General features: G+C 49.6%; 2 protein-coding genes across 5 annotated transcripts in view; one reads left to right on the top strand and one right to left on the bottom strand.

The window, feature by feature from the left end:
• The window catches only part of NOD2 (nucleotide binding oligomerization domain containing 2), a 36,520-nt gene extending 35,904 nt beyond the window's left edge, over positions 1–616 (bottom strand). Inside the window, exon 1 of one of the 3 annotated variants that reach the window (XM_061138481.1) lies at positions 571–616. The gene's annotated coding sequence lies outside the window, so the exon portion shown is untranslated. The remainder of the gene's footprint in view (positions 1–570) is intronic. The other 2 variants (XM_061138483.1, XM_061138482.1) reach the window with 2 other exon arrangements.
• Positions 617–12,483: 11,867 nt separating this feature from the next.
• SNX20 (sorting nexin 20) lies at positions 12,484–19,875 on the top strand. Of its 2 annotated transcripts, none has more exons than XM_061138476.1 (4): positions 12,484–12,615; positions 15,767–15,908; positions 17,337–17,488; positions 19,008–19,875. In XM_061138476.1, the coding sequence occupies exons 2-4, from the start codon at positions 15,779–15,781 to the stop codon at positions 19,674–19,676; spliced, it is 951 nt and encodes a 316-aa protein (XP_060994459.1). In that variant the 5' UTR covers positions 12,484–12,615; positions 15,767–15,778; the 3' UTR covers positions 19,677–19,875. The 2 variants fall into 2 exon arrangements, with proteins under 2 accessions (XP_060994459.1, XP_060994458.1); XM_061138475.1 differs by having other exon boundaries at positions 12,490–12,615; positions 15,770–15,908.
• Positions 19,876–20,510: the final 635 nt, after the last annotated feature.

The following is a 20,510-nucleotide window of genomic DNA, read 5'->3' as shown; positions in this document are numbered from 1 at the left end:
GTCTGGGCAGAGATAGGACTGGGGATGGGCAGGGGTCTCTACACCCACCAGTGGGGAGGTGGAGCTAGAAGACTCCCACGACAGTTACCAGGCCACAGGCAGGATTAGAGAGCATCCGGGCACGCTCATTTATACCCATCCACTCACAAGCAAGGTGAAATTGGGGAAACTGAGGGAGAGAGGAGGAGGCTGGACAGAAAGTAGCTCCCGCTCAGAAACCTGAAGCCTGGCCGGCCGACGCCTCACAACTTCATCGTGGACGTGGACGTTCTCCCTACACACAACTTCGACCCCCAAATCACTCCTCTCTATAGAACTCAGAGGCTCCGGGCAGGAAGTTCTGCTCACGCCGCTCCCCCTCTAGCCTCCTCACGTTTGTAGTCACAGTCCGCCAGGAGGCTCCCCAACCTCCAGACGGCCGCTTTCCTTCCAGACCCCAAGACTCCCGAAGGGGAAACCGAGGCAGCTTCATCGCGAGCCTGGCGGCCTGGACGGCAGTCAGGTGTCCCAATCCCAGAAGCGGGACCCCGCGGCGCCCGCCGTCCTTGCCCTGGGCTCGGGAGCACTCACCCCTGGCAACCGGGTTCCTCGGTGCAGCTTGAATCTCCACTCGCCTGCTCCGCACAAGCGAGACTAGGCGGCCCTGGCGTTCGGCCCCGCCCCCATCCCGGCCCCGCCCTACCCTGGACACGCCCCTTCTCGACCACGCCCCGACTCGCCCCGCCCGCTCTACCCGGCAGCCCCACCGCTCCCGGCCCCGCCCCCTACCTCCTGGGAGTCGAGAGCCAGAGGGACCCTGGGTGGCCGGAGCACATAGGGCACACACATACACACGCAAAGATATACTATGAATTGAAAAGCTAGGTAAGCTGTTGGGGTCAGTATTACCTGCCCCCGCTTTGAGGGTCAGTAAGTCAATAGTCGTCTTGTTTTTGTTCAGTCGCTCAGTGGTGTCCAACTCTTTGCCACCCCTTGGACTGCAGCACGCCAGGCTTCCCTGACTTTCACCATCTCCCGGATCTTGCTCAAGTTCATGTCCATCAAGTCGGTGATGCCATCCAACCATCTCATCCTCTTTCCTCCCCTTCTCCTCCTGCCTTCAATCTTTCCCAGCATCAGGGTCTTTACAATTAGTCGACTCTTGGCATCAGGTGGCGAAAATATTGGAGTTTCAGCTTCAGCATCAGTCCTTCCAATGAATATTCAGGACTGATTTCCTTTAGGATGGACTGATTGGATCTCCTTGCTGTCCAAGGGACTCTCAAGAGTCTTCTCCAACACCACAGTTCAAAAGCATCAATACTTCGGCTCAGCCTTCTTTATGGTCCAATTCTCATATCCATACATGACTACTGGAAAAACCATAGCTTTGACTACATGGACCTTTATTGGCAAAATAATGTCTCTGCTTTTTAATTTGCTGTCTAGGTTTGTCATAGCTTTTCTTCCAAGGAGCAAGCGTCTTTTAGTTTAATGGCTCCAGTCACTGTCCACAGTGATTTTGGAGCCCAAGAAAATAAAGTCTGTCACTGTTTCCATTGTTTCCCCATCTATTTGCCATGAAGTGATGGGACCGATGCCATGATCTTCGTTTTCTGAATGTTGAGTTTTAAGCCAGCTTTTTCACTCTCCTCTTTCACCTTCATCAAGAGGCTCTTTAGTTCCTCTTTGCTTTCTGCACTAAGGGTGGTGTCATCTGCCCATCTGAGGTTTAGTCATCTAAAGCCTTCCTATTAAAAAAAATAAATAAAGCCTTCCTATTGTGAAGTCCCAGGACAGAGTTTTCTCAAGTATGATAGTTACATGTTAGGTAACAGTGAACAGGGCATTTAAACTTCCTCTTTTTACATTTTTCCTTTAATTCTCCCAAGTTGAGGCAAACCATCTCAGTTTAGTAATAACAGGGCTTGAACACCTCTCTAACACTGCCTAGCCGAGTTGGCTCTGTGACATTACCTAACTAAAATCTATCAGAACTCTTTTTTACATTAAATTTATTTTATTTTATGATTTCTTATTTCTGGAAGTAATTGCTGCTTTTTCATTGAATGTATTGCTTCACCCTGGTGGCTCAATGGCAAAGAACTTGCCTGGCAGTGAAGGAGATGTGGGTTCAATCCCTGGGTCAGGAAGATCCCTTAGAGAAGGAAATGACAACCCACTCCAGTATTCTTGCCAGAGAAATCCCATGGACAGAGTAGCCTGGCCAGCTACGGTCCACGGGGTCAGAAAAGAATTGGACATGACTTAGGGACTAAACAACAATAATAATTAGTATAAACGGTCCCTTTAAAACACTTGTACTTGGAAATTTTTAAATGTGAAGTCAATTTCAAGGGAAAACAAACTGACACTGACATAGTGCTTTACAGACATTGAGTTAATCCTACCTATAGGATATTGGCTCAGTTCAGTTCAGTCGCTCGTGTCCAACTCTTTGTGACCCCACGGACTGCAGCACCCCGGGCTGTCCTGTCCATCACCAACTCCCAGAGTTTACTCAAATTCATGTCCATCAAGTCGGTGATGCCATCCAACCATCTCATCCTCTGTCCTCCCCTTCTCCTCCTGCCTTCAATCTTTCCCAGCATCAGGGTCTTTTCCAATGAGTTGGGTCTTCGCATCAGGTAGCCAAAGTATTGGATTTCAGCTTCAGCATCAGTCCTTCCAGTGAATATTCAGGGCTGATTTCCTTTAGGATGGACTTGTTGGATGTCCTTGCTGTCCAAGGAACTCTCAGGAGTCTTCTCCAACACCACAGTTCAAAAGCATCAATTCTTCAGCACTCAGCTTTCTTTATAGTCCAACTCTCACATCCATACATGACTACTGGAAAAACCATAGCCTTGACTAGACGGACCTTTGTTGACAAAGTAATGTCGCTGCTTTTTAATATGCTGTCTAGGTTTTTCATAGCTTTTCTTTCAAGGAGCAAGTGTCCTTTAATTTCATGGCTGTAGTCACTATCTGCAGGGATTTTGGAGCCCAAGAAAATAGTCTGTCTCTGTTTCCACTGTTTCCCCATCTATTTGCCATGAAATGATGGAACTGGATGCCATGATCTTAGTTTTCTGAATGTTGAGTTTTAAGCCAACCTTTTCACTCTCCTCTTTCACTTTCATCAAGGGGCTCTTTAGTTCTTCACTTTCTGCCATAAGGGTGGTGTCATCTGCATATCTGAGCTTATTGATATTTCTTCCAGCAATCTTTATTCTAGCTTGTGCTTCATCCAGCCCGGCATTTCGCATGATGTAGGATATTGGCTATCATTACTCTGATCTACAGAGGAAGAAACTGAGGCACAGAAGAGTTGATCAATTGATCCAAGTCCTGACAGCAGAGCCCAGATTTGCTCCCAAATGTCTGACATCAAAGTTCATGCTCAAACCACCACCCCACTCTGCCTCCAGGTAAGTACCTACATGGGTGGCACACAGTTGGCTGAGTTAGAAGGACTGAATCTACCCCCAGGAAAACTCTTGCAGATGGTGTACAGATCCATCTACGAGGATGTTCAACGCTCAGTAGCTCAGTTGTGTCTGGCTCTGTGCAGCCCCTTTGACTGTAGCCCACCAGGGTCCTCTGTCCATGGGATTTTCCAGTAAAGAATACTGGAGTGGGTTGCCATTTCCTCCTCCAGAGGATCTTCCCGACCCATGGATTAAACATAAGTCTCCGTGTCTCTTGCATTGGCAAGTGGATCCTTTATCCCTGTGCCCCCTGGAAAACCCTATAAGGATGTTTGCCACCATCTTATCTGTAACAGTCAAAAACCAGAAGCCTCCTAAATGCCCAGTTATAACAAAAAGTGACAGAGCAACTGAACCTGGAAAACTTACCTGATTTATCTTGTCTCATATCCCATACCCATCCTGGGACCAAATTTGTCAATTTGACCTTCAAAACAAATCCAGAATGCAGCCACTTCTTACCATATCCACCATGACCACTTGAGTCCAAATCACTGTCATTTTCACCTGGGTTATGGCAAGAGCGCCCAGCCATTCCCCACGATTCCAACTAGTCTCTCTTCCATCCCAGCCTTACACTGAACCCCCGTCTCCACTTCAGTCTGCTATTCCAAGCAGCCCGCCCATCTGCCAGTGTCCAGACTTTTCTACAGTTAGGCCCAAATGAGGCACTAATGCCCTTACATTAATAGTTTGGTCCTCACACCTGAGCTTTGCTCACTCTCTGCCCCAGTGGGAGGCAACAGCTTGAACAGCATAGACGCTGAACTCAAGTGAACCTGGCTTTGAATCACAACTCTATGCCCTTTGATCAGTTATTTAACCTTGGCCTCAGTTTCCCTTACAACTAAGTGGTGCCCACAGCCCAGTGCCCACCATGCTATGTCTCAGGATAACCACAGCAGTGCTCCCCAGCCCACCCTGTCTGTGGCCTTAATTTAAAAACCCTGCAATATTAAGAACTTTTGAGATTTTGTAAAGGCTAATGCATGTATACCTAGCTTTGAAAAAAGACAAGATTGACATGACCAGGTTTTTCATCACCTAGGAACCAACACCTCACCAGTTTGGGTTTTCTTTGCCAAACATGTGAAGTTATGCCTGTGATGGATCAATTCCCATTGAATTTCTCAAAAGTGGTGTTGAGGCAGGAGAGAGATGGGCTCCTGGCTAGACATTACAACTAGCTTCCTATTTATGTTTCCTGAGGAAGGAGGCATGTGGGCTATTGCCCTTCCAGATGGAAATAGCAACAGGAACAGGGTAAATGGCTGGACTTTGTCTCCTGCGGACATTTTAAGATAACAGTTATGGCAGGGAGAAAGAGGGGCTAAACCCTGTTTGATTAAAAGATCAAGAGGTCACATATTTCCCATCCCTGGGGCAAAGGAGACACTACACATGCGCACAAAGGTTCTCTGGGAGTCAAACAGAAGAGGGCACCAGACTGTAATAGGTGACGTTGCTATTGTTAAGTCACCAAATCCTGTCTGACTCTTTTGCAACCCAGTGGATTGTAACTCGCCAGGCTCCTCTGTCCATGGCAAGTATTTCCCAGGCAAGCATACTGGAGTGGTTTTACATTCCCTTCTCCAGGGGATCTTCCCAACACAGGGATCTAACCTGTGCCTCCTGTGTCTACTGCAGAGGCAGGAAGATTCTTTACCACTGAGCCACCAGGGAAGCCCTTTTAATCAGTGATGCTGCTGCTGCTGCTAAGTCGCCTCAGTCGTGTCCGAATTTGTGTGACCCCACAGACAGCAGCCCACCAGGCTCCTCTGCCCCTGGGATTCTCCAGGCAAGAATACTAGAGTGGGTGGCCAGTTCCTTCTCCATCAATAGGTGATACTCCGACCCTAACCCCCATAGGCCTCTGGGTTGGAATCCATTTTGGAAAAATGTTGCATGCACCTGTTGGGAAGGGTCCTAGGGCAGGGCAGGTGCGGAAAAAGAAACCAGATAATTGGCCAAAGATTAGCCAAGACCTGGAAGAACTGTCCTATATAAATGGTTTACCAGTCTCTTCACTGCACTCTTCCTCATTTTAGGGGACGCCCACCCTTTCCCTCCCGGGGTATGTATTTCTGCCTTGCTTGTATCTTAACAAATTGTTTCTCTGGGTGCTCTCCCACTTGTTGTGCTTGCCGCTAATAATAAACTTTGCACCTGTTTTTACAGTTTTTGCCTCCTTGAAATATTCTTGCTTTTAAATGGAGGCAACAGCCAGGGAAAATTTGCTTCCAGCCTCTAGCACTTGCTGGGCTGGTGGCTAGGATTCCTGGTTCTCATCCAGGCTCAGTTCAGTTCACTCACTCAGTTGTGTCTGACTCTTTGCGACCCCATGAACCGCAGCATGCCAGGCCTCCCTGTCCATCACCAACTCCCTGAGTCCACCCAAACCCATGTCTATTGATCAGTGATGCCATCCAACCATCTCATCCTCTGTCATCCCCTTCTCCTCCTGCCCTCAATCTTTCACAGCATCATGGTCTTTTCCAACGAGTCAGCTCTTCACATCAGGTGGCCGAAGTATTGGAGTTTCAGCTTCAACATCAGTCCTTCCAATGAACACCCAGAACTGATCTCCTTTAGGATGGACTGGTTGGATCTCCTTGCAGTCCAAGGGACTCTCAAGAGTCTTCTCCAACACCACAGTTCAAAAGCAGCAATTCTTCAGCACTCAGCTTTCTTTATAGTCCAACTCTCACATCCATACATTACTACTGGGAAAACCATAGCCTTGACTACATAGACCTTTGCTGGCAAAGTAATGTCTCTGCTTTTTAATATGCTGTCTAGGTTGGTCATAACTTTCCTTCCAAGGAGTAAGCGTCTTTTAATTTCATGGCTGCAGTCACCATCTGCAGTGATTTTGGAGCCACCCAAAATAAAGTCAGCCACTGTTTCCACTGTTTGCCCATCTATTTGCCATGAAGTGATGGGACCAGATGCCATGATCTTAGTTTTCTGAATGTTAAGCTTTAAGCCAACTTTTTCACTCTCCTCTTTCACTTTCATCAAGAGGCTCTTTAGTTCTTTTTTTTTTTGGCTCTTTAGTTCTTCTTCACTCTCTGCCATAAGGGTGGTGTCATCTGCATATCTGAGGTTATTGATATTTCTCCCGGCAATCTTGATTCCAGCTTGTGCTTCCTCCAGCCCAGTGTTTCTCATGATGTACTCTGCATATAAGTTAAATAAGCAGGGTGTCAATATACAGCCTTGACATACTCCTTTTCCTATTTGGAACCAGTCTGTTGTTCCATGTCCAGTTCTAACTGTTGTTTCCTGATCTGCATACAGGTTTCTCAAGAGGCAGGTCAGGTGGTCTGGAATTCCCATCTCTTTCAGAATTTCCCACAGTTTATTGTGATCCACACAGTCAAAGGCTTTGGCGTAGTCAATAAAGCAGAAATAGATGCTTTTCTGGAACTCTCTAGCTTTTTTGATGATCCAGCAGATGTTGACAATTTGATCTCTGGTTCCTCTGCCTTTTCTAAAACCAGCTTGAACATCTGGGAGTTCTTGGTTCACGTATTTGCTGAAGCCTGGCTTGGAGAGTTTTGAGCATTACTTTACTAGCGTGTGAGATGAGTGCAATTGTGCGGTAGTTTGAGCATTCTCTGGGATTGCCTTTCTTCGGGATTGGAATGAAAACTGACCTTTTCCAGTCTTGTGGCCACTGCTGAGTTTTCAAAATTTGCTGGCATATTGAGTGCAGCACTTTAACAGCATCATCTTTCAGGATTTGAAATAGCTCAACTGGAATTCCATCACATCCACTAGCTTTGTTCGTAGTGATGCTTCCTATGGCCCACTTGACTTCACATTCCAGGATGTCTGGGTCTAGGTGAGTGATCACACCATTGTGATTATCTGGTCGTGAAGATCTTTTTTGTACAGTTCTTCTGTGTATTCTTGCCACCTCTTCTTAATAACTTCTGCTTCTGTTAGGTGCATACCATTCCTGTCCTTTATCAAACCCATCTTTGCCTGAAATGTTCCCTTGATATCTCTAATTTTCTTGAAGAGATCTCTAGTCTTTCCCATTTTGTTGTTTTCCTCTATTTCTTTGCATTGTTTGCTGAGGAAGGCTTTCTTATCTCTCCTGGCTATTCTTTGGAACTCTGCATTCAAATGGGAATATCTTTCCTTTTCTCCTTTGCTTTTTGCTTCTCTTCTTTTCACAGCTATTTGTAAGGCCTCCTCAGGCAACCATTTTGCCTTTTCACATTTCTTTTCCATGGGGATTGTCTTGATCCCTGTCTCCTGTACAATGTCACGAACCTCCGTCCATAGTTCATCAGGCTCTCTGTCTATCAGATCTAGTCCCTTAAATCTACTTCTCACTTCCACTGTATAGTCATAAGGGATTTGATTTAGGTCATACCTGAATGGTCTAGTGGTTTTCCCTACTTTCTTCAGTTTAAGTCTGAATTTGGCAATAAGGAATTTATGATCTGAGCCACAGTCAGTTCCTGGTCTTGTTTTTGCTGACTGTATAGAGCTTCTCCATCTTTGGCTGCAAAAAATATAATCAATCTGATTTCAGTGTTGACCATCTGGTGATGTCCATGTGTAGAGTCTTCTCTTGTGTTGTTGGAAGAGGGTGTTTGCTATGACCAGGGCATTCCCTTGGCAAAACTCTATTAGCCTTTGCCCTGCTTCATTCTGTACTCCAAAGCCAAATTTGCCTGTTACTCCAGGTGTTTCTTGACTTCCTACTTTTGCATTCCAGTCCCCTATAATGAAAAGGACATCTTTTTTTGGGTGTTAGTTCTAAAAGGTCTTGTAGGTCTTCATAGAACCGTTCAACTTCAGCTTCTTCAGCGTTACTGGTTGGGGCATAGGCTTTCAATTCCCAGGCAAGGAACTAAGATCTTGCTTCAGGCCACAGCTCATTGCTGCCTCTCCGAGATCAGTGTTTCAGTGTTGGAGCTTGTCACACACCCAGAGCAGCAGTGAGTAGTAGGTTACAGTGTTCAATTATTTGCCCAATGTGGAATGCTTTGGTGCTGAGAGATCGTTAATTTAATCTCATGTTGCAGTTAGAGCAACTGACATTCAGAGAGGTCCGTGGCCTGCCCAGGTTTCACAATGAGTCAGGAGTCACAGACCAACCTCTGCCCACTCATTCATTCATTCACACAATTACTGAGCACCCATTAAGCGGCAGATGCTGCGGTGGGTACTGGGGACAGAATGCGGACACAGACCAAGTCACCACAATCACAGCATTCGAGATGGGCACTAAACAAGTAAGCAAAGCAATGATGGGTCCAGACAGAGGCATCAAGGAGGGCTGCACAAAGGCGAGCCATGGAGCTGCCCCCTGGAGATGAAAAGGAGAAAAGCCCATCATGGAGGGAACTGAGAAAAGGGCATTGCTGGCTAAAGGAATTGCGAGGACAGAGGCTGTGCAGCACGTTTGAGGAACAGAAAGCCGTGTGGTAGCCGTGTGGTAAGTGATGCTGGGGGCGGGGTTGTGAATGAGGTCGAGAAGTGAGCAGCCAGCAGATCACAGAGGGTGCTGGTTTAGGGGGGATGTGGTGGGAGACCAGTGAAAGGTCCAAGCAGTGTGAATTCTGGGAGAGTCTCCTAGACTCTGCAATACCAGCACTTCCCTTCCTGAGTCCCCAGGGCCTCTGGGTGTTCCCTCTTCACCATCTGATTGCAGAACTGCAGTGGGGGGATGTCATTCCTGTCACCCCTTCCACCCCCATGACAGTGGGATCTTGTCCATCCTTGTAGACACACAGAGGTCCTCTACCTTGCAGAGCCCTGTCCTTCAGAGAAAAGCCAACCCCTGGAAGGTGGCCAATCATGGCCTCTCCTGGTCACTCTGGCCCAGCTAGGTCCTTCCTATGCAAGTCAGACACCTCTGCATGGCTGGTGATTTCCAAAGAGCATCCCCCACCCCCAGAAAAGGAAGCAGTGGCTTCTACACACACCTCCCCATGGTTGCTGCTTGCTGGCTGAGAGGCTCACAGTGCTGCAGAAAAGGGCTCAGAGTCTACACTGGCCTCTTGCAGATCCCAGGCCTAGGGTTGGACTCAGAGAGGAGAAGAGACGGAGTTCCAGCCTCGTTTTACACAGAGCCTGCATCGCCGTGACACACCAGGCATTCCCTGCGGCAGTGCATGGAGCAGGTGAGGGATATACGGCCTCTGCACCCATGGGGCTCGCCAGTTAGCAGGCCAGAAGCACACTATTGATGACCCAACTCCTGAGACTCTGCCACGTGTGGATACTCTTTGTATAACCATGATGGCGCTGCAGAGCAGTTTATTTCGATGAACAAGGCCAGTAGGTGAACATGAGGGGGGAAAAAAAACACATTGGACCTCCTACTTCACACCACACACATGAAATCTACTTGCTGTAAGGGTATTCAGTTCAGTTCAGTTCAGTCGCTCAGTCGTGTCTGACTCTTTGCAACCCCATGAATCGCAGCACACCAGGCCTCCCTGTCCATCACCAACTCCCGGAGTTTACTCAAACTCATGCCCATCGAATGGGTGATGCCATCCAACCATCTCATCCTCTGTCGCCCCCTTCTCCTCCCCCCTTAAATCTTTCCCAGCATCAGGGTCTTTTCCAATGAGTCAACTCTTCGCATGAGGTGGCCAAAGTATTGGAGTTTCAGCTTCAACATCAGTCCTTCCAATGAACACCCAGGACTGATCTCCTTTAGGATGGACTGGTTGGATCTCCTTGCAGTCCAAGGGACTCTCAAGAGTCTTCTCCAACACCACAGTTCAAAAGCAGCAATTTTTCGGCACTCAGCTTTCTTTATAGTCCAACTCTCACATCCATGCATGACCACTGGAAAAACCATAGCCTTGACCAGACAGACTTTGGTGGCAAAGTAATGTCTCTGCATTTTAATATGCTATCTAGGTTGGTTATAACTTAGCGCTAAATGAAAAGGCGAACTAGAAATGTTTGTAGAATAACAAGAATTACTCGTATTTGTATATTACTTGCTAGGTACCAGCAGTGTCCTAAGTGCTTTGTGCATCTCAAGTCATCTTCAGCTTCACAGCTGTCACAGAAACAACCATAAAGAACAATAAAGGAGCAATGTCCAAGGTCTGTTCAAGCCCATTGCTTGAACAATATCCAAGGTATAACACTGAAAGAAAAGATTGATATGGTTGAACGCTTTAAAGTTGGCAACTTCTATTTCTCAAGAGATCTCATTATAGAGAGTACAAATGCAAACCATAGGATGGGAAAGGATACTGAGAAGCACATGTACCTAATCACCACATAAAGAATATCAGAGACCATGAGGAAAACAGTCCAATCAAAAAAAAGTGAGCAACGGACTTGAACAGGCCTTTCACCAAAGACAATAGAAGGATGGCAAATTAACCCATGAAAAGATGCTCACACTCACCAGTCATTAAGGGAAATGCAACTTAAAACCATGATGAGATACCACTGCACACCCACTGGAATGACTGGAAAAAAAAAAAAAACAAAAACTGACCATACTAAGTGTAGGTGAGGATGCAAAACTTCTAGAACATTCCTACACTGCTGGTGTGAATGCAGAATGACACAACCACTCAGGTAAAGGGTTTGGTATAACTGAGTGCAGTTGAAGCTATTTGTACTCTGAGACCCAGTAACTTCAATTTAGATAAACCTGCACTTGGATGAATATGCAAGAATATTTCCAGTGGAAATGATCATGATGGCCCAAACCAGCAACCACCCCAAGGTGCATCTATAGAAAGAAAAAAAAAAAAAGGGGGGGGTAAATACTGAGTTATTCAAATAATGTAGCAATACAGCAGGAAAAATGAGAAAAAAAAAAGAAAAACAACTTCAGCTAAACACACACAGACTGATGAATCTTATCCACAGAAATGCTAAATGAAAGAAGCAAGGCACCAAAGCCTATACACAGTATGTGTGGTCCAGTTTTTAACTCAAAAAATTAGTAAAAGGGGGGCTTCTCTAGTGGCTCGGTGATAAAGAATCCATCTGCCAATGCAGAGGACACAGGTTTGATCCCTAGTCTGGGAAGATCCTACATGCTGCAGAGCAACAGAGCCCGTGTGCCGTAACTATTGAGCCTGTGCTCTCGAGCCTGGGAGCCACAACTAGTGAAGCCTGTGCACCCTAGAACCCGGGCTCTGCAACAGAGAAACCACAGCAATGAGGCCCACACAGCAGTGAAAACCAAGCAAGGCTAATAAATAAATAAAATGAGTAAAATGAAACTTCGTTGTTTGGGGATCTGCTAGTAGGTGATAAATTACCAAAAAAAAGCGAGGAGTTGACCCCCACCAGAATCAGGACTGGGGAGGGGGAGGAAGAGACCCATGGTGGACTTAGAGAGTAGGGGAGATGCTGGAAAACGTTTATTTATTTATTTATTTTTTGTCTGGCCCCAGCCTCCTGCCCTCTGGCCACAGCACCATGGCCATAAATCACACTACTGCCCAGAGATTTGGCCTCCCTGGTAATTTCCGTCGGGCATGTGGGATGCATCTTCTGCCAGAGACAGGCCCTCTGAATCTAACCCCCCCCCCCCACGCCCTTCATCTGGCCCTGCTCCGTGTCCCACCAGCTCTCTGCTCCAAGCCTCAGTTTCCCCATCTGTCCATGAAGCAGGATGGCCTGCGCCATGGCCAGCTCACTAGGGCAGGATGTACTTCAGTCATGTCTGACTGTGCGGCCACCCCATGGACTGCAGCCCGCCAGGCTCCTCTGTCCATGGGATTCTCCAGGCAAGAATACTGGCGTGGCTTGCCATTTCCTTCTCCACTAGGGTAGGGTAATGAACATTAAAGAGCTTTTGTCCAAATGCTAGAGGTTGTCGAGGACCCTGAGGGTCTGCCAAGCTGCTGCAAGGCTGTGGGAACTGAGATGGAGGCCCACCGCTCCCCGCCAGATGCTGCCCAGAGGGGCAACTCAGTCTATCAGCAGAGTTCATTAACTACCGGCTCTCATCAGCCAATCAGCTGGGGCGACCTGGAGCGGGTCACACAGCCTATTTCCTGTTTTCAGACGGGGGAACTTAGCAGAGCGGCAGCCACTGATCTGCTCACCCCGATCTTGGAATGGAGAGCTGAAGGGGGCCGTGTGACACGTCTCCAGGACCCCTGGACACGCACAGGACCAGAGGCCTCAGGTCAGTGTCTGATCCCAAGCTCAGGGGACCTCTGCCCGCTTGTGATCTGAGCCCCTTCCCGCTGTGGCCAGCCCTTGGTACCTCTGGGGGGCAGGGTGGGAGGGAGAAGGGCTGGTGACAGATACATGGGGCTCCCCTCAAATATGAGGGGCTCCCCTTAGCATACTGGAGCAACTCCTCGACCCTCCATCGCCTCAATTCCTTTTGAAGTGCCAGGCGCCTCTGCACCCCTTCTTGAGCCTGGGGAATACTCCACCACACCTGTGTTTCTGAAAAAGTGCCAGGGAAGCCCTGTCTCAGCACAGCCCTCAGATCTGGATCAAAATGCAGAATCCAGGGCACACCCCAGAACCTGCTAGATGGGACTCTCTTACTTTGGGAACAGGAAGTCTGCTTTTTTACAAGCGCTTGACACCTCCACCCCCATCCCCACCCCCGAGGAAGTTGTGATTGTGATGGACGCTCACATTTGTGAGTGTGCTTGTCCAAGGTCCAGGACCTTCTGCTTCCTGGGTCAGACCAGGGTGCATTACTCTGCTGGCCTCTCACCCCTGACGGGAAGTCCCCTACAGGCCCTCAGAGAGGTAGCATGGGCTCTGAAGGGAGCCCTCTGTGCCCATCAGCATCAGAAAACCCGGCCTGGCAGGGGTCCTTGGAGGGAGAAGAGATGCTCAGGGTGCCCGGGAGGGAAGGAGCAGGGAGACCACTCCTGGAGCTACATGGGGGAGGGGCTGGGACTCTGCTGTCCTCTGGGCCACGGACAGGCCCCCAAGCCAAGAACACCAGCACTTGTCATATTTTATTGTAAAGTCTAGACATCTTTGCTCTGCGGGGTAGGGAGATGGGAGGGAAGGGCCCACAGAACCCCACCTACAGCTGTCCCCCAAAGAGCGTTTGGAGTGACAGGACTGCTTTCCCCGCTTCACAGATGAGGAAAGTGAGGACTAGCGCCTGTGTGGATGCAGCAGTGAAAACTTTCTCCTTGCCACTTTCCAGTCTCAGCCCATCCCATAAAAGGAAACCTCCAAGAATTGGCTTTGACTGCTGAATTTGATTTTTATTCTAAGCCCTGTGTTCATGCTCAGCTTTCCCAGGTCTTTACTGGGATGTCCCACCAAGGCCATCATTCCTGGGGTCTCACAGGGTCTCTGGGCAAACAGTGCTTCTGACCTGGCATCAGCTGCCTGATCAAGACAGCAGAGCTAGATCACGGACCACTGAGGCCAGGTCTCCTCGCCATCACCCATTTTACAGATGAGCTAACTGAGGCAGGTGCATAGAAGTGCCCACAGGAATCAGTGAGCCCCGCCAGAGTCCTGGCTACCAAAAGTCCCTTAGACAAGAGAGCGTATGGACCATGTGCTATCTTGCCTGCCCAGAATATAGAGAACCTGTTCCTCACCATCTATCATCTTGTCAGCAAGACAGGGTTGGCAGTCACAGCTCTCAGATGGGGAAACTGGGACCTGGAGTTAAATAACTTGCCTACGGATCCACGGTTGGTCAAGACTCCTTCAGGGGCAAAAGCTATAAGGTACTCGGGCACGTGCAGCCCGGGGTCGACCATGCCCTGCTCTGTGCTCCGGTTTCCTGGCTGTTTCGGGTGAGGCTGGATGGAGGTGTCTAGAGAGCTACCCACTGGACACCAGCACAGAGCTCCCTGGAGAATGCCCGCAGGTTAAGGGACACTGGGCGTGTTAAGGGATCCAAGCGTGAGGAGGAGGAGATGAGGCCACCTGCACCCTTCTGTTTGGAATTCTGTGCCTAAGCGGTACCCCAGCTACTTCATCTGAGCCAATGTTTTAACTGTCCCCTTTTCTAATTCATCCCAGGCATTTAAAATTCCATTCCAACCTACACCTTAATTCAGAGTCATTTATTTCTCAAATATTTCCCAGAGTGTCTATCACATGCTAGATACTAAGAGAGACCATTATATGGTGCCTGGGACCTGCACAGCCCTGAGCTAAAACTTTGCATGGTGTGCCCGACTTAGCCCTCACACCAGCCCCATGAAGGTTATTATGCCACTTTCACAGGTAGCTGAGGCCCAGAAAAGTTAAATAGCTTCCAGGCACCAGCTCATCTTGCTCAGTTACCTGGGCCCCAGACAAGAGTTATGCATAAACTAAACCCCAGGACTCCTGCTGCCCACCCTCCCCTGAGTACCAGGGAGAGGATGCTGACAGCAGACCAGCCTGTGCTGGTGTCCTGCCCGCCATTTAACAGCTCTTGATCCTGGCAACTCTTAAGTCTCAGTTCCTTAATCATAACATGGAGATGAGAAACTCCTACCATGCAGAGATTCAGATGAAGTGAGAGAGGGGGGTATTGAGTGCAGGGTGTGAAGCCTGCTGTCACAAGCATGAGGCTTTGCTGGTTGCGCACACTCACTAACTACATGACCTTACACTAAACCTCAGTTTCCTCATCTGTTACTGAAGTCATGACAAGATTATTTTGTGTTGTGTTAGTTGCTCAGTTGTGTCCAACTGTTTGCGACCCTATGGACTGTAGCCCACCAGGCTCCTCTGTCCATGGGATTCTCCAGGCAAGAATATTGGAGTGGGTAGTCATTCCCTTCTCCAGGGGATCTTCCCAGGGATCGAATCTGGGTCTCCTGCATTGCAGGCAGATTCTTTACCATCAGAGCCACTAGGAAAGCCCCGTGACAGATTATCGTGGGTATTAAATCAGATAGTGGATGTGAAGAGCCTGCGTGTGTATGAAGTAGGTATAGCAAGCTGTTAGTAAATGTTTGCTTAAAGATAGAGAGAGAAGGGAAGGATATATGCCAGTGTCCCTGTTTTGGACACAGATTTCATTTGCACATGTAACATAATATGGAGTATTGGCAGTTTTCTGGACAAGCCAGTGTCTTTCTCTTGATTTGTCATCAAAGCCATTACCTTTGCTTGCAATCACATCATTTAAAATTCAGAGTGACTTGATAGTATAAGGACCCTAACAACAAGAGAAGGTTCTGCTCAGCCTTGGACTAATCAGTCCAGGAAAGGGCCTGACCTAGGTTTAGCACCTGTCAGTTGGTCAGAGGGCTAGGTGGGCAGTGGAGGGCTCAGAAGGGGCACCCCAATACCCACAAGGATCCCCAACAGGAGTGGGCACTCACTGTTCTCTCTTGTTTTCCTAGCAGCCTTGGAGCATGGCAAGTCACAAGCATCTTGGGAGCCCCGGGTGGACACGACCCATATCCCAGGACATGGCAGGTACCACGCCGAAAGCATCAGCCCCTCACCCAGACCTCCCACGTCTAGGACCTGAGGACCACTTAGGTGAGCTTGAAGCTTGGGGCTTGGTGGACGGCATAGACATTTGAAGACATTTGAAATACAAACGGGGGTACTTCCGTGGAGGCTACAAGAAACAGGGAAGCTCACTTAACTTGGGTTATCACAAAGTACACGCTGAGACAAGGATTTGGTGCAAGTTGTTTATCCAGGAGGTTGGCAGGGGAGTGGGGAGGAAGCGTATAGGAAGCCAGTACATGGTGTGGATGAAAAGATGACCACTGTGGGTGATTCCCAACGGCAGTCATCTGGGAGACCGTATGGGGCACACCTCAGAGCTGTCCCACCGGCAGGCAAGGAGGCCAGGCTGCTGTCCACTGGCCCCATCCTTCATCGGCAAGGGATGCTCCACAACACACTGCAATGACCCGAGGAAGCCCTCGGGGGGAGGTCCTAAGTGCTTCCAATAGGAGCCAGGGCAGTGTTCCTGACTAGTGAGTACCAAGGGGGCGTGGCCGGGCACTGACAGTGTCTGCTATAGCGCCACCTCCTGGAGGAAGCGCCTGCCATATTCATGCAACCCTTCAGGACATGCCCAGTGAACGCCCGCTGTGTTCCTGGCCCCATGCAGGCACCGGGGAAACAGGATCAGTCCAGCACCTCGCAGGCCTTCAAGTTCAGTAAGGAAACAGATCTGTAGAAAACAATTTAGATGCCCCGGGAAAGGCTACACGGACAAGGTGGGAGGCTTTTATTCTAATAGCAAAGGGCCACTGAAGCAATATGTGGGCTGGGTCTTGAAAGACACAGCTTGGAAAAGAGCTCCCGGGACACGTGCCCCTTGAAATAAAATGCACAGTGACTTGTGCTTTTAGCGGGGAGGAAGGATCCCGGTCTTTCCCAAGATTCTCAGGATGGCCCAGGGCTCAAGTGAGATCTAAGACACGCCATTATTTCCCAGGCAGGGAAAGAGGATGGCATTTGTGGCAGATGAACTGGCACGTGCAAGAAAAAGCAGGGAGTGTGGGAAATGAGATGAGAGAGGAGGGAGGGGTCGGCTAAGCTGAGCCTGGAGCCAGGCAGCCTCGCAGCTCCCCGCACCATCTGCTGGGGTGCGCTCAGCAGGCTGGCGAGGACCACAGCGTCAGCCAGGGCTGTGAGGCGGATGCAAACCAACCAGTGTGGAACATGGGGTCTCGTGATGGCTGGAAGTGGACGATAGACCACAGACATACTGCGTTTCACAACAAGAAGTCACTTGGGAGGATGGGCCGTTCCAGGTTGTCCGTGGTAGGATGAATTCAGCCAGGTTGGGCGCAGAAGGCTGGCTGATGCCAGACTTGGGATGAGGGAGGGGGATATTCACAGCGCCTCTGGACTCCCTCTGCCCATCCCAGACAGACCCAGTCTCCTCCCCCAGTCCTGCCCCTAGAGCACCAACCTGTACTGGTCCTTAAGTGCTCCTGTTTCCAGACGCCCAGGGCAGCCCGAGCTCCAACTCCAGCATGACCACACGGGAGCTTCAGGAGTACTGGCGGACCCAGAAATGTTGCTGGAAGCACGTCAAACTGCTCTTCGAGATCACCTCCGCCCGCATCGAGGAGAGGAAAGTCTCCAAGTTTGTGGTAAGCAGAGACCAGAGAGTGATGGCTCACCTTCATGGCCTCCTTCCTGGCATTGGGCAAGGCTGGTGGGGCCTCAGTCTCCCAGACCATGAAACGGATCAACACACTAACTCTCAGAGTTCTTCTGGCAAAAACCAGTCCAACAGTGAGATTCCACACTCAGCACTGTGAGGATGGGAGGAGTCAAGGTCCCTTATCCTAAGAAGCAAATGGCCCAGTTTAATCCCGTGTTACCTGCTATTATCATCTGTGTCCCTTCTTCATTGTTTTTGAGATTTTTGTATAATTTTTATTATTATGTACCTAATTTTTTTTTCTGTAAAGTGGATCATTTTCTAAAATGAATAGATTTATTTCAAGGGAGATACCTTAAATGGAAAACCAGCATAAGAAAAGGTCAATATTAAAGTAAATAGAAAGCTCAGGGCTGTCATTAAATTTTAGCTGGTTACCATGGTTAGTGGAAAGCTAGGCTTGAGGCTGATTTCTTTGTTAAAGGGCTTCCCTGGTGGCTCAGATGGTCAAGAATCTGCTTGTAAGACAGGAGACCTGGGTTTGATCTCTGGGTTGGGAAGATCCCCTGGAGGAGAGCATGGCAACCCACTCCAGGATTCTGGCCTGGAGAGTTCCATGGACAGAGGTGCCCAGTGGACTACACTCATGGGGTCGCAAAGAATCAGACACGACTGAGTAACTAAACAACTTTTCACTTTCTCTATTAAAATGGAATCTCAGCCTATGTCAGGCGAGAAGTTACTGACAATGGGAGAGCCACACAAACTTTTCTTTGCCTCCCCTCTCCTCCCAAGGGGCTGGAGTAATAATAAGAGCTGACACGGAGTGCTGACTGCACATTATGGCTTCAGTGCATCAACTCATTTAATCCTTGCCCAGTGAGGCAGGCCAGGTCACTATCCTCATTTCATGGACGAGAAACCTTAGGCTCAGAGAGGTTCAAGTACCCACCTAAAACCACACAGCTAGCCTGTGGTGGGCTGGAATCATTACCCAAGCAGTCTGTGTCCTTCACTAGCATCCTCTTGAAAGAAAAGAAAATAGTTTTCTTACTATATAATATCACTGCCTAACCATCACCCATTTCCAGGGTGATCTATATAATATCACTGCCAGTATATTACCTAAAACCATCTCCGAGGAGTTCCACACTTGGAAAACACCGATGGTATTTATCCTAGCCTCCCAGCTCCGTTTTGACCCTGTAACACCAAAGAGCCTCGCTGGGACGGCAGGTTCCTGTGTGGCCTTTCTACCCCCGGTGCCTCCCCCACCTCCCCTCCGTCGCTTGTTCCTTTGTTATTCTCGGGTTGACTTCTTGTCATTCATGATTCGCTTTTACTGGCTCAGCCAATTTAAAACAGAATCGCAGATAATGATCACCCATTTCCAGGGCAGGCTTTCAGGGCCATCATCATTATTTCACTTCCCCGGGCTCTCCTCGGTCAGGGCAACCCCGCGGTGAGGCTGTCGTCAAAGGCGCGCTCCCTCCCTCTCTCCGCAGATGTACCAGATCGTGGTCATCCAGACCGGGAGCTTTGACAGCAACAAAGCCGTCCTGGAACGGCGTTACTCCGACTTCGAGACGCTCCAGAAGAAACTCCTAAAGACTTTCCGGGAAGAGATCGAAGACGTGGTCTTCCCCAAGAAGCACCTGATAGGGAACTTCACGGAGGAGATGATCTCGGAGCGCAAGCTGGCCCTCAAGGAGTACCTGAGCCTGCTCTACGCCATCCGCTGCGTGCGCCGCTCGCGCGAGTTCATCGACTTCCTCACGCGGCCCGAGCTCAAGGAGGCCTTCGGCTGCCTGCGCGCCGGCCAGTACACCAAGGCCCTGGACATCCTGACGCGCGTCGTGCCGCTGCAGGAGAAGCTCACGGCGCACTGCCCCGCGCTGCTGGTGCCCGCCCTCTGCGCCAAGCTGGTGTGCTACCGCGACCTGGAGCGGCCCGCGGAGGCCTTCGCGGTCGGGGAGCGGGCCCTGCAGTGCCTGCAGGCCCGCGAGGGCCACCGCTACTACACCCCGCTGCTGGACGCCATGGCCCGCCTGGCCTACCTGCTGGGCAAGGACTTCGTGTCCCTGCAGAAGAGGCTGGAGGAGAGCCAGCTCCGGAAGCCCGCCCTCCGGGGCTTCACCCTGAAGGAACTCACGGTCCAGGAGTACCTGTCCTGAGGCCGCCCGCTGCGGAAGCTGGAGAAGGGGGCTCGCCATGGCTCAGGGGGCTCATTGGGGTTGGTTTTGAGCGGGTCGAGCCACTTGGGGCCCTAGCTTGTGGGTGACTTTCACAGGCCCCTCTTCTGCTCCTGTGTTACCCCCCACCCCCGGCCTGCTGTGTTGAACCAAGATGCTCCGCGGTGTCCTTGAAAACTTCTGTATGTGTCCTGTGTCCTCTTGATGCCAGGCCCACTCCATCTCAAAACCACAAACCCAGCTGCAGAAACACTGGAGAGTCGTATCTGCCTTGATGGGGGGTTTCTGTAGGCCACTGGAGGAGAGGTTTAGGCTGCACATCACAGACAAAGCGTAATCCATTTCCTCACAGACCTCTCTCTTTAGGTGTCTAGAGTATCTTCTCTTTGCTCCTCCCTTCTCGACCTGGCTTGCAAATATTCCCACCTACTCTCCTGAGTGTTCTAGCTCCTCTCTCTTAGGTTTCAGCCCAATTCAGCAAAACAAAAGGTCAGCTACTGCTCCTCAAGGCTTTGTCCCCAGGATGGGCTGTAAGTCAATAATTGAAAGGCCGGAGGGTCCTGGTCTAGAACCAGCAATCACTACCTTGGGGTGGGTTTTTCATTTGTAAGGCAGCCGTCCTTTGAACGGCCTTTCTGGGTTATGTAGAAGTAGCCCTGCAGGTAAGTGGGACTCTGGGTAGAAGAGACTGAATGCTCAACATGTCCCCATTTGAGAGACAATGGATTGGGGTCCCCAAGTGAAGTGGATTCCAGACCAATGACTGGGGTCAGCACAGGGCCGGGAGTTGATACAAGCTGGTTTGGATCCTGTATG

The sequence above is a fragment of the Dama dama genome, chromosome 4, assembly GCF_033118175.1.
Source record: "Dama dama isolate Ldn47 chromosome 4, ASM3311817v1, whole genome shotgun sequence".
NCBI lineage: Eukaryota > Metazoa > Chordata > Mammalia > Artiodactyla > Cervidae > Dama > Dama dama.
Note: the sequence above shows the minus strand (reverse complement) of the source record. Positions and strands in the feature narration are given on the sequence as shown.

What these genes read in the sequence shown, in the direction of transcription:
- SNX20 (XM_061138476.1), top strand. Translation starts at nt 15,779, where the DNA reads ATGGCAAGTCACAAGCATCTTGGGAGCCCCGGGTGGACACGACCCATA. An exon ending in AGGACCTGAGGACCACTTAG is followed by an intron (nt 15,909 to 17,336) that starts GTGAGCTTGAAG and finishes TCCTGTTTCCAG; the next exon opens with ACGCCCAGGGCAGCCCGAGC. An exon ending in GGAAAGTCTCCAAGTTTGTG is followed by an intron (nt 17,489 to 19,007) that starts GTAAGCAGAGAC and finishes CTCTCTCCGCAG; the next exon opens with ATGTACCAGATCGTGGTCAT.